Source organism: Ornithorhynchus anatinus, chromosome X1 (genome assembly GCF_004115215.2).
Source record: "Ornithorhynchus anatinus isolate Pmale09 chromosome X1, mOrnAna1.pri.v4, whole genome shotgun sequence".
In the NCBI taxonomy this organism is placed as follows: Eukaryota; Metazoa; Chordata; class Mammalia; order Monotremata; family Ornithorhynchidae; genus Ornithorhynchus; species Ornithorhynchus anatinus.
The window spans coordinates 41,074,716-41,090,713 of NC_041749.1; the positions used below are offsets into that span (position 1 = coordinate 41,074,716).

The window sequence follows — 15,998 nt, forward strand, 5'->3', positions numbered from 1 at the left end:
CCTGCTCTGTGACCTTGGGCAAGTCACTTCCCTCCAAGCCTCAGTTACCCCATCTGTAAAATGGGGATTAAGTCTATAAACACCATGGGGGACGTGGACTGTGTCCTACCTGATTAGCTTGTCTCTACCCCAGCACTTAGAACAGTGCTTGGCACATAGTAAGCGCTTAACAGATACCTTTAAAAAAAAAGGGAGGGAACAGAGGGAGATGGCTGGCTGAAGCGTCGTCCCCCCCTTCCTCCCTTTACTGCCACCATTCATACAGCCATCTGTGGCCACTGCCCTTACTGTGGCTATTCCTCCAGCACTGGGGTTGCCCTCTTGGCAAAACCCGGCCCGAGCAACGTCAGGTGCCCATCCATCAGTGAACCTGGTAGGGAAATAAGCTGCAGTTAGCAGCTGACAAGCAGATGGCAGGAACATTTTACATTTTATTATCACCGAACCCGTAACTCCCTCTCGGGAGTTACAACCTGGAGAGTTTCCAGTACTCTACCAGTCTTCACTATGGGAGGGAGAGTCAAACAGAGGCATACCCATTCCATTCCTAGCTTGGACAGTGGCTAGAGAGTGGCAGGCAAGTCAAAACTCACCTGTGCTGGGCAGTAGCGGCATGGGAGAAAATTGAGGGTGGAGACTCAAGTTTACTGTGCAGAAGGAGGCAATGGTAAACCGCTTCCGTATTTTTTACCAAGAAAACTCTATGGATCCGCTACCAGAACGACTGCAGGTGGAGGTGGGGCATTCTGGGAGAGATGTGTCCATGGCATCTCTATGGGTCGGAAATGACTCAACGGCATAAAACAAGAACCCCTAACGGTTTAGTTGCCCAAGACCTTTAAATCCAGGAGGACCCACCTACTGAGAAGGGAAACAATGGAAGAGTGAGCATGAAATTTCACTGACTGAAAAATTGCCACATGCTGTTTCCAAGGTAGCTGAAAAACTTTTCCTTTGAAAGGAAGATCACCTGATTTAACCAGAGGATACTTAAGGCCAACAGGTAGGCTTAAATGGAGTGCTTGGCAGATAGCCTGAGGGCAAGGGATTTTTCAGAGGCCTAGTGAATAGAGTTTAGGATGAGAAGTCAGGAGAACAGTGTTCTGCACATAGCCCTTAATAAATACTATTAGGAACAACCCAGGTTCTAGTTCTACCTCTGCCATTGCCCCGCTTTACGTGTGACCCTTTGGGCAAGAGCTGACTCCGTTTCCTCATCTGTAAAACGGGCATGATACCTGTTCTCCCTACCTCTTTGACTGTGTGTGTCCCATATGGAGCAGCAGCTCTGTGTTAGAGCTGATGATTTTGCCTCTACTCCAGTGCTTGGCACTTAGGAAGCATCTTATTCATTCATTCATTCATTTGTATTTATTGAGCGCTTACTATGTGCAGAGCACTGTACTAAGCGCTTGGAATGAACAAGTCGGCAACAGATACAGTCCCTGCCGTTTGACGGGTTTACAGTCTAATCGGGGGAGATTAATAGCATCATAATTTTGATGATTACTAAAAAAGAGGTTGCAGAAGCTTGAGGACTCCACAAGCAAACTCAAATTCTAGAAAGTGGGTGATCTCAGCTGAGGGCATCGTGGCTCAGTGGCAAGTCACTTAACTTCTCGGTGCCTCAGTTCCCTCATCTGTAAAATGGGGATTAAGACTGTGAGCCCCACGTGGGACAACCTGATTCCCCTGTGTCTACCCCAGCCCTTAGAACAGTGCTCGGCACATAGTAAGCGCTTAACAAATACCAACATTATTATTATTATTATCAGTGGAAAGAGCCTGGGCTTCGGAGTCAGAGGTCATGGGTTTGACTCCCAGCTCTGCCACTTGTCAGCTGTGTGACTGTGGGCAAGTCACTTAACTTCTCTGTGCCTCAGTTACCTCATCTGTAAAATGGGGATTAACTGTGAGCCTCACGTGAGACAACATGATGACCCTGTATCTACCCCAGCGCTTAGAACAGTGCTCTGCACATAGTAAGTGCTTAACAAATACCATGATTATTATTATGAGAGGAACCAGTGTGGCCTAGTGGATAGAGCACGGGCCTGGGACTCAGAAAGTTGGGGGTTATAGTCCTGACTCAGCCTCTTGTCTGCCATGTGGTCCTGGGCTAGTCATTTAACTTCTCTGTGACTCAGTTCCCTCATCTGTAAAATGGGGATTAAGACTGTGAGCCCCATGTGGAACAGTGACTGTCTCCAAACTGATTAGCTTGTACCTACTCCAGCACTTTGAACAGTACCTGGCACTAAGTGCTTAACAAATACCACAGTAATTATTATTACTAGTAGTAGAAATCAGTCCAACAAGACTATACACTTCTATCTAAGGGGTCTTGTGTACGAGAACCTTGAGGAGGAATGAAATGGCGGTTGATGATGAAAGTGTCATTCCTCTGGGAAATTCCCTGGGAGAGCCCACTGTATCCACATTGCCTCAATGTAGAAATGCCCTCATCCTCCAGTGCCCAATCCCACAGGGCTCATCCAGGGGCAGGAAGGTCATCCTTCCTCTACCACAATAATGAGGTGTTGAAGTCAGAACTACTGACACCAAGACTCAGGATTTCCTGGCTCTGGAGTCCAATCACCTCACCAGGTCCTGCCACAGAGATGGCTGTAACCGGGAAATCGTCACAACTTTCCACCCGACAGGACCGTTTGTTTGCACCGGTGGGTGGTTGTCATGACTGCATCCACACAGGTTTCCTCTCCCAGTCTGGCCCTGCCCACTGACGCTACAGAGAGGACGACTCATCCTTCAAAAGGCCTCCTTATGGCCTCCCCTGAACTGGGGCAGCAGGATTTCAATGTCAAATGTCCCCGCTCCATGTGAGAACATGCCAAAGCCTGCACCACCCAAGCCCTTCCTGGCAGTGATTCCCAGCCTGCCTCAGAAGACTACTTGAGGTTCCAAGGGAAAGATGTAGGGTTCCAGTGGTGAAGGAGGGATCTGAGCTCTCCTCCAGGAGCTCAGAGGGAGGGGGTCTCTCACCCCCCAGACTATGATTCTCACTCCTTCCTGTCATCCCCATTCTGATCCTAATGGGGACATGAAACCCAGTTATTCTGAGGCTATGGCCTGTTGAGGAGAAACTCCAAATGAATTTCCACACTGCTCATTTGGAGGAGTGGCATTCTTCCTGTCATTGAATAAACCCCACATGAGGTAATGAGATCAGAATGGCTGGAGTGTGGATCCTAACTGGGAAAGTTACATTCTCTCAAGGTCTTTGAGCCACGGATGCTGTCCAAGCTGTTTTCCTTTCACAAAGGACTTTGGGTACAGCTGAGTGACTACACAGGAAATTATAGACAGTCTCTCAGGAACTGAATCATGTGGCTTCAAATACAGAAGTGGGAATCTAAGCTGCCAAATTGTCTACATACAGAGCAGGAGTCTTGCAATTGTAGAATAGAATGCCACCCGGCTCCCAGGTTACCTCACAGTGTTTCTCAGCAAGTATCCTGGGGCAACATGCACACCTCGGAAAGACCAGAAAAATCCGGAAATCTTGACCCGACATTTTGATTTTAATAGCCATCACTGTTGATTCCCTCTCTCTCCTGGTGCCTGGGAAGTTGGTGGAATCTTTTGCACTGTTCTAAGTGATGGGATAGATACAAGCTAATTAGACAATCCCTGTCCCTCATGGGGCTCACAATCTAAGTAGGAAGGAGAACATAACCCCATTTTGTAGTTGAAGAAAATGAGGCACAGAGAAGTTAAGTAGCTTGCCCAAGGTCATACAGCAAACAACTGGCAGAGCAGGGATTAGAACTCAGGCTCTTTTGATTCCCCAGCCTGTGCTCTCTCCACTAGGCAATGCTGCTTCTCTTGGCTTTGAAACTCTTTTGCTGTGAATGGAGGTGCTCCAGGCATGGAATTGGTTGTCTTCAACCCAGGCCTGAAATAAGGGAAAATGGAGGAGGGACATTCCAAGATTAGGAGTTGGATGGACCAGGATACATGTGAGGGAGAAAAAGGGACCTTGGAGCCAGAGAGAAAGAAATCGGCACTTGGCCAGGGAGGACACAGTCGCACCCAAGAATCCCAGACTCAGAGGCGCAGGTGACGATCCAGATGACGTTTTGTGGAGTTATGTTGAGTTAGTCCAAACATAGAATGCTTCTCTGGGGTGAGGATCTCTGAACTTCCACTTGCTCCAGAACCACCATGTTCACAGATCCTCCTGAACGTGGGCACCGTATTTGAGTCACAGAACTCGGCTGTGGGAGGCTAGGTGTTGAGAATGAACATATCTGCCTTAAAGGGGTCTGGTGCCAATCAATTCTGGACAGGGCACAGACCAGTTAAAACCAGACCACTGACCCCCTCTCCTACCCAACGCCCATTAACCAGAGCAGCATAAAATAAAACTCCTTTGAATCCAATTAAACCAAAAGCGGGGAGGTTTCAGCATCTGTCAACTAGTTGATTTCCCCATGACTAAAGGAGAACCTGGGCCGTGGTTTGGTTTCATTTTAGGCTTTTTTTTTCTTTCATGAATCAGTTTTCTCTCCTTGTTATCAGATTTAGTAAAGAAAGGAAACTCTTCCAGAGCTTTTGGGTTTCTGGAACTTGTCTTGATGATTAGTACCATGTGGAAACCATCTTTATCGCTCCAAAGCCACAAGGCAATGTTTATGGCATGTCTGCATTGGTGAAGGCCAGCAGGAAATATACTTATTTAAAAACTGTTTTATAAATCTGGGGCTTTGTTCCCTTTAAAGAGCCTCTACCTCAGCAGTCTGAGCACAGACACATCTCCTGTATACTCTCAAAGGGAAATAAAAATAAAGAAGACTGGTTTTATTTGAGACAAGGTAGAAAATAATTCAGATATTTACACAGATTTGGGATGAGGCCACGGCAGAAATGTTAACAAAAGCAAAGACTATAACCGAGACACTGAAGAGCGTAAGAAGGAAGTTAACCATACAGAACCTTCCAGCCTCACGCCCTCTCGATCTGGGAGGGCAAACCATTTGTATGGAGGGAGATGTTATGTGACTGTGAGGTTTTGGTCACCTGCAAAAGCTCAGCCTGTGGAAGGGAGTGGGTCTGGGGAAGGTTTGAAGGGAGGGAAGTGGGGAGGGAGAGAGAGAGGGGGCAGGGGAGCAGGACTGCCGGTTCAGACCAGTTCGACTTTGGCGTTCGGGTAGACGGCCACCACATCGTAGCCTTCCGGGGGCTTGACCCTCTCCTTGGCGTGGGTTTCGCAGTAAAGTCGCTCCTCGATGAAGAAGTACCCTCTCTGCTTCAGGTTCAGGCCACAGTCGTCGCACATGAAACATTCCGGGTGGTAGAGTTTGTCCCGGGCTTTGACAATCGTCCCGCTGGTGGGTGGAGGAAACAGAGAATGAAGCAGATTGGAGCTTCCCTTTTGGGAGGAGAAAGCCTAGGTCTTGAAAAGCAGCATGACCTAGTGGAAAGCTTAGGAGCCTGAAGGCCTGGGTTCTAATTCTAGCTCTGCCACTCATCTGCCGTGTGACCTTGGGCAAGTCACTTTACTTCTCTGTGCCTCAGTTAAGTAATTTGTAAATCATCATCATTGATGGTATTTATTGAACGCTTAGCATGTGCAATACATTGTACTAAGCACTTGGGAGAATACAATGCAACAGAGTTGATAGACGTGTCCCCTGCCCACAGTGAGCTTAAGACTGTGAGCCTCGTGTGGGACATGGACTGTGTCCAACCTGATTAGCTTGTATCTACCCCAGGCCTTAGAACAGTGCCTAGTACTTATTAAGTGCTTAACAAATACCATTAAAAAAAAAGGTCAATCAGTGGATGGCCTTTAGCTACCTCCTCACATGCTCAGTCGTTCCACCTGTTCCCAGTGGGGGCACTGGGTGGGGTGGTTGTGTAAGACCAGCTCGGGAGTTGGTAATGGAGGAAAGGAACAGGAACCCATACGTGACACCTGGAAACCATTCCCACATGGGAGGGTTCCAGAGATCTGAGCCTGACAGGGAGCTGGATCTGTTCTTTAACCTCCAAGCCATTCAAACTGACCAAATTCCTGGGACTTTGGGGAGGTAGTGGGAGCGGGGAGAGTTAATTCAGGAAACATGACCCAAACCTACTGGCCATCTGAGTAGCCCAGCACTGAGTTATCCTCGAGTGGGCCATCTCAGAGCTGGCCTACCCTGGCAAGGCCCAGAGAGGAGTCTGAGCCAAGGGGTTCCCCAACCTCAGCGTGCTTCGGGCCACAAGAGCTACTTCTAGGTCATCGGGAAGAGTATTCTGGACCTAGATGTCCGCACTGTTGCAAGAGAGACGACCCAGCCTACATCTGCGAGGTCAGTCACCAGCCTTGATCTCAGCAACCAGGGCAGCTATTTCAAACCCAGAGCAGCACCGTCACAGATATAAAACCCATCCGCATCCACAGAAGCAAATCCGATCTATCTGGCAGGAATGGGTCTGGGGGCTCGGGGCTTCTTTCACACCCCAGGGCACAAACAAGAGGGGTCCAGAGGGCCACTTAGTTGAAGATGGGGCAGGAGCAATGCTGATGTGCCAGACTGCCTGGCTATCGCTAGGCTTCAGTGTGGCAGGGAGAACTGGGGTCCGGGTGGGAAGTGGTTGGTACTCACACGATCCCGTTTCCACATCTGGTGCACTCAGGGAGCATCTGCAGGCCAGATATGGCTCCTCCCAGCTTGGAGCCTGGAGACTTTAGGTTCCTGGGGCCGGCTGGCCGGTCCGTCTTTTCACCTGCCAACAGTACGGCGGATGTAAAAGCTGGAAGATGACCATGGTTTCGTTGATATGAACTTGTCTGTCCTGCTGCTAACCTCTTGCCTATATCCTGCCTCTGGCCTGGAACGCCCTCCCTCCTCAAACCCAACCAACAATCATTCTCCCCACATTCAAAGACACGTGAAGGCACATCTCCTCCAAGAGGCCTTCCCTGACTAAGCCCAGCTTTCCTCTTCTTCCTTTCCCTTCTGCATCACCTTGACTTGCTCCCTTTATTCATCCCCCTTCCCAGCCTCACAGCACTTATGTACATATCTGTAATTAATTTATGTATATTAATGTCTGTCTCCCCCTCTAAAGCTCACAGTGGGCAGGTAATCTGTCTGTTCTACTGTATTGTATTCTTCCAAGTGTTTAATACAATGTTCTACACCAGTAAGCACTCAGTAAATACAACTAACTGACTGACATGGGGAAAGGATTAAGGGGCTAAGGGCAGGCACTGCTATCACGAAGCTTCAGAGAAAACTCATGATCCTGGGAGTAGAAGCCATAGTAATTGCACATTTTGATCTCTCATTGGGTGCAATGTCCTATGCAAAGCACTTGGGAAAGTACCACAGAAGGATGTAGAGAAGCAGTGTGGCATAGTGAAAAGAGCACGGGCCTAGGAGTTAGAGGACCTGGGTTCTAATCCCAAACCCAGGTTTAGAATCTAATGTAATATCTCCACTGCTTGCCTGCTGTTTGACCTTGGGCAAGTTACTTACATTCTCTGTGGCTCAGTTCTCTTACCTGCAAAATGGGGATTTAATACCTGTTCTCCTTCCTGTGAGTTGCATGTGTGACGTGATTATCTCGTATCTTTCCCAGTGCTTAGTGTAGTTCTCGGGAATATAATGAGTACTTAGCAAATACTAAAATTATTATTATTACTATTAACTCATCTGTACAATAAGGATTAAATCCTTCTCTTTCTGATTTAGACTCTGAGCCCCATGTGGGACAGGGACAACCTAATTATCTCTTATCAACCCCATTATTTAGTATATGGTGTCTGGCATATAGTACGTACTTAAGCAAGTACCATTAAAAAACACACAAAACTAACAGGATCTGTTTCCTGCTTGCAAGGAACTTATTCTTAAAGGGTGAAACAGACCTTAAAATGTTTACAAATCAAGGCATCAAAATTAATAATGGACTGTATACTGGAACACACGGGCGCACACACACATACACACACACACACACAATGGAAGTGTTAGAGGGTGGCTGTGGGGTGGATGTGATTTGGGATGCTGTGAATTAATCAGGGGAGGCTTATTAGAGCTGGCAAGATTTCAGGAGGGCTTCAAACACGGGGAGAACTGTGAAGATTGAGTTTAGTACAGTGTTCTGCACATAGTAAGCCCTCAATAAATACAACTGAATGAATGACAGAATTCCAGACCAAGAGAATGGTGTGAACCAGGGCATGGAGAGAAGTTCAGGACAGAGAAGGATTTGCATGGTCGCCCTCCTGAATTCCTTATTTACAATAGGGTTTGGCCTGAGAAAGGAGCTGGGTATTACCCTCAGGACACCAGAAGTCCCTGGGACTGGGATGGAGAACCCTGGACTGGTAGAAACTAGGCTACTCCCCTCTCAGTCCACCCAACTCCTTCTCCCCTTCTAGACTGTAATCTCACTGTGAGCAGGGAATGTGTCTACCAACTCTGTTACACTGTACTCTCTGCACACAGTAAGCGCTCAATAAATACCACCAATTGATTCTTCGGGTGGGCGCCCAGAGAGAAATGGCACAGGCACAGAGGTTAATAATGTTGGTATTTGTTAAGCGCTTACTATGTGCCGAGCACTGTTCTAAGAGCTGGGGTAGACACAGGGGAATCAGGTTGTCCCACGTGGGGCTTACAGTCTTAATCTCCATTTTACAGATGAGGTAACTGAGGCACAGAGACGTGAAGTGACTTGCCCAAAGTCACACAGCTGACAAGTGGCCGAGCCGGGATTCGAACCTATGACCTCTGACTCCAAAGCCCGTGCTCTTTCCACTGAGCCATGCTGCTTCTCACGAAGCATGAGAAGGTAAGGTAAAGTCATGATCCCATGATCCCATGATCCCATGAAGGTAAAGTCATGATCCCAGCTGTAGAAGTCAGAGTAATGGCATATTTTGATCTCTCAGTGGGTGCAATGACCTGACCTAAGCCTGGAGTGGGGAACATATGTTCTCAACTGGTGCTCAATTGGTGCACCTCTCTCCTACCTTCTGAACCTCTCCCTCCCCTACCCCTTGAGGACACAGCTCTGGGGCTTCAGAGGGTGATGGGAGACAGGTGGCTGGATGCTTTGTCCAAAAGGGGAAATGGAGACCTTTAATCAGAGTGCCGTTAGAGGTTACGGCAGTTTGGTTCACATGCCGAGTCATTTTGAGGTCTCTCCCTCCCCACTGATGCTCCAGGATGACATAAACAGTGAGCTTTTACTCATCTGGGCAAGTTGTAAATCTAGAAAGCTCTAAGGAGAAGAAGATTAAGACCTTTTAACGGGACAAAAGGTAAAGCAAATGCATTTTTCTCCCCGGAGATGTGTTTAATGGTACCTGTCATGAGTCGGGAAGAGAAGGAAGATCACGTTCATCGACCCGAAGCAAAAGTAAAACAGCATGTTCCAAGCTTTCTGCTTTCCTGGCTTGACTGCTGGGGTTTTCTTCAGAGCCCAGCAGTGGGGACACTGAGCCGGGGAGGCTCTCTCTCCACATTAGATGCGGAAATTTCTTGTGGAATTAGTTCTATGTGGGCCCCACAGAGACACAGCTACCTCCATTTCCCAGCCTTGGGGGGGTAATCTGGAGGCAACGCCCCAGGTACCTAGGAAACTTGGCTTTTCTAAACCTTCCCTTCCAGTAAGAAAGCTCTTCCCTCCATCTCTGCCTCATAATGGACGGAAAGCTGCATTTTGGCTTTAAATGGGCAGACTCGTAACCCCAACCCCTCCATCCTTCCTTTCCTCTCTCCCTGGCTCCCCTTCTCAAATAAGGATGAGGATAGGGAAAGCTAACTCTTGGAGGTTTGCTTTGTATTCTAGTTGTCCAGGAGAGATGAAGGACTCATTTCCAATTATAATAATAATGGTATTTGTTTGGTGCTTACTATGGGTCAGGCACTGTACTAAGCACTGGAATGGATACAAGCAAATCGGGTTGGACACAGTCCCTGTCCCACATGGGCTCACAGTCTCAATCCCCATTTTACAGATGAGGTAACTGAGGCACAGAGAAGTGAAGTGACTTGTCCAAGGTCACAGCAGACAAGTGGTGAGTGCTTCTCCCACCCAGTTGCCTTTTCTTTGAGATAGTCAGTGGGGCCCAGGAGACAGAGCTCTGGACTGGCCCTCTCTGTGAGGGGAGACAGAGGAAAAATGTCAGAGGTTAGCTGTTGACTGATCGATCATTCCTTGACCAATAGGCCCAGCTGTCCCCTACTTTGGCCTAAAGAAAGAAAGTGGTCTGATCCTCCTGACTTGTCTCTGCTACCTTCCCTGCCCATGAAACCCTTCTGCAGGGGGATTTAGCTCTAACTCTTTTCCTCCTCCAGCCACCCCATCGCCACTTCCTCTCTCACCTGACAGTCAGCGCTCAGTGCCTAGGGACAGGAAGGCAGGCTGCCTTACCTCTTGGACCCTCTTATCAGAGGAATAAGGGTGACAGAGAGTGGGTCATGATCTTCATCATGTTTTCTGAGCCCACTCTTGGGGACACATCCCAGTAATAAGAACTGTTAAATGCTTACTACGTGTCAAGCACTGTTCTAAGCGCTGGGATAGATATGAGTTAATCGGATTGGGCACAGTCCCTGTCCCACATGGGGCTCACAATCTAAGTAGGAGGGATAACAGGGCCCAGGAAAGTGAAGTAACTTGCCCAAGGTCACACAGCAGGCAAGTGGCAGAGTCAGGATTAGAACCCAGATCCTCTGATCCTCCAGGTCTGTGCTCTTTAAACTAGCAGGCCTGTGCTCTTTAAACTAGGCTGCACTGCTTCTCTATAATACTCATAATCCTATTTGCCTACTTTCTGTTCTTCTACCCAACTGCTGAATGCTCAGAATCCAGCACGTCCCAGTGGAAAGAGTACGGGCCTGGGAATCAGGACCTGAGCTCTAATTCCAGCTCCTCCACTTGTCTGCTATGTGACCTTGGACAAGTCAATTAACTTCTCTGGGCCAGAGTTACCTCATTTGTAAAATGGGGATTAAATATGTGAGCCCCATCTGGGACATGGACTGTGGCCAACCTAATTAGCTTGAATCTACCCCTGCGCTTAGTACAATGCCTGGCACATAGTAAGCACTTAACAGATACTAAAAAAAAAATCTTCCCGAGAGTGGATTGGGCAGGCAGGCCCTATTTGGGATTCTTTTATTTCAAACACTGCTGGGGAATAGGGCCACCCAGATCTGCCTTTAAAAATTCTATGTGCGTCAGGCTTGGAGGACGCTTTATCTCTGCAGGGCAATCCAGGCCCTCACATGAAAGGAGCACTGCTGAAGTTTATGAAAGCGGAGGCGGAACAGCGGTATGAAGCTGCAACACTATCATCTTGCTCTCAGGAAAAGCAAAATTAACCTCCCTGTTATTTCCTCATTTGGGCAGATGAAGTAGAGGGAGTAGGGGCTCCACTGGGACCCAGGAAGAGTCTGATCTGACCAGAAATCTTCTTTGAGTGTCTCTGAGGCCTGGCCAAGCCTGCACTGAAACAGTTCTGCAGGCAGAACTACAGCCAGAGGGGTGCATTACTATACTCTAAGTGCTGTGCTAAATCCAGAGAACAATAATGAGCTCAAACCTGTTCCCTGTCCCTTGTGGAGCTCCCAATCTAAGAGGTTAGGGAGAGCTGGGATAATAATAATAATGCTGATATTTGTTAGTGCTTACTATGTGCCTAGCACTGTTCTAAGTGCTGGGGTAGATACAAGGTCATCAGGTTGTCCCACATGGGGCTCACAGCCTTACTTCCCATTTTACATGTGAGGTAACTGAGGCCCAAAGAAGATAAGTGACTTGCCCAAAGTCACACAGCTGACAAGTGGCAGAGCCGGGATTAGAACCCATGACCTCTGACTCCCAAGCCCGGGCTTTTTCCACTAAGCCACGCTGCTTCTCTCTAGAGATCTTATCCCTATTACAGAGATGAGGAATCCAGTGGCCCGGAGAAATTTAGTGATTGGTCTGAGGCTGTGCCACAGTATGAAGGCTGGAGCCCTGGGCTCTACCAGTCCTGGGCTCTCTCACTTGACCATGTTGCCTCCTTCCATGCATCTCCCAGAAGCCACGTGGTCTAGTGGAAAGAGCACAGGCCAGAGAGTCAGGGAACCTGTTTTCTAACCCTGGCTCCGCCACTTGCCTGCTGTGTGACCTTGGACAAGTCATTTAAACTTCTCTGTACCCAGCTTCCTCATCTGTAAAATGAGGATTTAATACTTGTATTTTCTCCCCCTAAAACTGTCCCTTGAGGGACAGGGATTGTGCCCAATCTGATTATTTATGTCTACCCAGTGCTTAATGCAGTGTTTGGGATGCACTGAACAAGTACCACAACAATAATAATTATTATTATTAAAGATGTGTACTTCCCAAACTAATCCACAGGTGTAAATCTAGGGCCCTTTTAAAAATCACATCTCCTCCAAGAGGCCTTCTCCTACCTGTCCTCCCCTCTGTGCCGCCTATGCTCTTGGCTATGTACCCTTAAGCAGTTTGTTACTATTTCCCCCTCTGCCATTTATTTTGATGTCTGTCTCCCCATTTTCCCCCTAGAGGCTGTAAATTCTTTCTGGCAGGGACCACTTCTATCAGCTCTATTGTATTATACTCTCCCAAATGATTGGAACACAGTACATGCTCAATAAATACCACTCCAACAGTTGATTGATTGAGTGGGAGAACTTTCCACAAGCTTCCATAAATGGGATCGGTTATTTCTTAGGCCATCATCCATGATGCATGCCGAGTTGTGTCTGGGCATCTATTAGGAATATCTCGGGATCGAAAGAGCTGGGCACGGGAAGAAAGTGGGGTCTGGCTTCCCTTTGGGAGACCTGCTCTTTTCATTCCTGAGAAGCCGAGAGAGGGAGTGTGGACTAGTGGAAAGAGCTTGGAGTTGGGAGTCTCTAGCCATGATGTGTGACCTTGGATAAGTCCCTTAACCTCTCTGGGCCTCCGATTCCTCATCTCTAAAAGGGGAATAAGATCCCTGCTCTGTCTACCTCTTAGACTCTAAGCTCCGTGTGGGACCAAAGCTATGTCTGATCAGCTTGGGTCTGCTTGTGTTCAATTCATTACCATGATTATTATCTGAATTAATGAGAAACCCGGGCTGATTTGCACAAAAACAGCAGGTGACAGAAAGCAAGCTCAGCTTCCCTCAGGGGTCAGGTGGTCCAGATAGTGGTACAATGCAGTCAATGTTTCTGTCAAAGTATGGCGCTCACTACCAGGGAGTAACTCTAGGCTCAAACAAGGTCATCCCAAGTGTATCTTCAGCTCTACTATTATCACCTCTATTCCTGCTACTACTTCTACCATTATTATTACCACTATCAATCAATCAGTGGCATTTATTGAGCACTTACTATGTGCAGACCACTGTACTAAGCACTCGGGAGAGTACAGTAGAATTAGCAGACACATTCTCTGCCTGTAATGAGTTACTACTATTACCTCTATTCTACTACTGTTACATCTGCTACATTCATTCAATCGCATTTATTGAACACTTACTGTGTGGAGAACACTGTACTAAGTGCTTGGAAATTACAAGTCAGCAACAAAGAGAGACAATCCCTACCCAACAACGGGCTCACATTCTAGAAGCGGGGAGACAAACAACAAAGCAAAACAGGTGCAAGTAAACAGGCATCAATAGCATCAATATAAATAGAATTATAGATATATACACATCATTAATAAAATAAATAGAATAATAAATAGATACATGTGTACACAAGTGCTGTGGGGCCTGGAGGGGGATAGAGCGGAGGGAGGGAGTGGGGGCGATGGGGAGGGGAGCGTAGTACTATTATTACTACAAAAATTACTACTGTTTCCACTATTACTTTGACTGCCTCTATTTCCACTACTATCAATCAATCACTTCTATTTACTGAATACTTACTGTGTACCAAGAGCTATAAAATCACACTACTATCATTATTACTTCTATTACCGCTAGCAGTATCATCTCTATTCCTTCTACCACTACTAATGCTCTTACTTCTATTGTGAGCCTCACAATAATAATGATAATGATGTGATTTTTTTAAGCACTTACTATGTGCCAAGCACTGTTCTAAGCGCTGGGGTAGATACAAGGTGATCAGGTTGTCCCACATGGGGCTTGTAGTCTTTATCCCCATTTTACAGATGAGGTAACTGAGGCACAGAGAAGTCAAGCGACTTGCCCAAAATCACACAGCTGATAAGTGGCGGAGCCGGGATTAGGACCCACGGCCTCTGACTCCCAAGCCCGGGCTCCTTCCGCAAGGACTGTGCCCAACACAATTTGTTTGTATCCACCCCAGCACTTAGTACATACAGTGCCTTGCACATAGTAAACACTTAACAAATATCATAATTATTATTACTATTATCACTAGTCCTTCTACTACTATTATTATTACCACTACTACTTTGACTATTATACTATTACTATTATTACTACTACTACTGTAGGCAAAGTGCTATGCTAAACACTCAGGCAGTACACCAGAAGCCAAAGACAGGATCCCTGCCATCTAGGGTCTAACAACCTAATAGGGACAACAGGCCAACTGGAAATGTTTTCCAAGTAAACGGAGCAGGAGGAAGGCCGAGGAAACAACAAAAGTACGTGCCCTGAGGAAATGAGACAAGATTTGTCTTTGAGCAGGGAGCAGGGTGAGTGGTTGGGAGGGAGGGCGACGGAGAGCTGAAAGTTTGTTGGGGCAGAAGCGGTCTCGGCTAGGCCCTACCGTTCTCTCCGGCCTCCAGCATGCCCTGCAGATATCTGAAGGAGCCAGACTGTTTGGGCGCCGGAGCGGGCTCGCCGGGATCCTGGAGCATCTTGTAGACATCTGACTCCACATCGATGCCGTTCCTGTTCCTTGGGAGGGACCTCAAGGATTCGGTGCTGCAATAGAGCACAGGGAGGAGCACTGGGGGCAGGAGTCACAGAGCTGTCCCGCCCGCCCTTCCTCCCTGGCGCCCAGTGGCAAGTGGTTGGCCCCGAGACACTTTTATTTTTTTAATATGGTATTTGTTAAATACTCATTATGTGCCAGGCACTTCTCTAAGCACTGGGATAGATGCAAGCTAATCAGGTTGGACACAGTACACGTTCCCAATGGTGCTCACAGAATCTCCATTTTACAGATGAGGTAACTGAGGCTCAGAGAAGTGAATTGACTTGCCCAAGATCACCCAGCAGGCAAGTGGTGGAGCCAGAATTTGAACCCAGGTCCGGGCTCTATCCACTAGACAACACTGCCAACCCCTCACCCACATTCTGCCTCTGGTCTGGAGCACTCTCTCTCCTCAGATCCAACAGACAATTATTCTCCCCAAATTCTAAGCTTTATTTAAGGCATATCTCCTCCAAGAGGCCTTCTCTGGCTAAGCCCTCCTTTCCTCTTCTCCCACTCCCTTTATTCATCCTCCCTCCCAGCCCCACAGCACTTCCGGACATATCTGTAATTTATGTACCTATATTAATGTCTGTCTCTCCCTGTAGACTGTAAGCTCGTTGTGGGCAGGGAAATTGCTTATTGTTATATTGTACTCTCCCAAGCGCTTAGTACAGTGCTCTGCACACAGTAAGCACTCAGTAGATATGACTGAATGAATGAATGAACATGAGTTTGGAGCAGGGACAGCCTCTGCTTCTAAGGGTCCAGTGAGGGCCAACCCAGGCAGCCTCACATCCTTGTCTCCTCAGGCATAGGGCATATGTTAATATTATTATTATTATTATTATGGTATTTGTAAAGCACTTACTATATGCCCAACACTGTACAAGCAAATCAGGGTTGGACACAGTCCCTGTCCCACACGGTGCTCACAGCCTCAATTCCCGTTTTCAGATGAGATAACTGAGGTACAAAGAAGGGAAGCCACTTGTGCCCAAGGTCACACAGCAGACAAGTGGTGGAGCCGGGATTAGAACCCATGACCTTCTGACTCCCATTCCCATGCTCCATCCACTACGCTATGCTGCCATGTTGTGTTCTGGCCCAGCC

The 15,998-nt window shown here is 47.5% G+C and overlaps 1 protein-coding gene across 1 annotated transcript in view; it reads right to left on the reverse strand.

Annotated features, from left to right (window-relative positions):
- Positions 1 to 4,800: 4,800 nt before the first annotated feature.
- The window catches only part of PDLIM4 (PDZ and LIM domain 4), a 142,315-nt gene continuing 131,117 nt past the window's right edge, over positions 4,801 to 15,998 (reverse strand). Inside the window, exons 5-7 of the mRNA XM_029050829.2 lie at positions 14,736 to 14,893; positions 6,615 to 6,735; positions 4,801 to 5,348 (exon numbers count right to left, since the gene is read on the reverse strand). Coding sequence (XP_028906662.1) covers positions 5,144 to 5,348; positions 6,615 to 6,735; positions 14,736 to 14,893 — 484 coding nt within the window. The 3' untranslated portion in view covers positions 4,801 to 5,143. The remainder of the gene's footprint in view (positions 5,349 to 6,614; positions 6,736 to 14,735; positions 14,894 to 15,998) is intronic.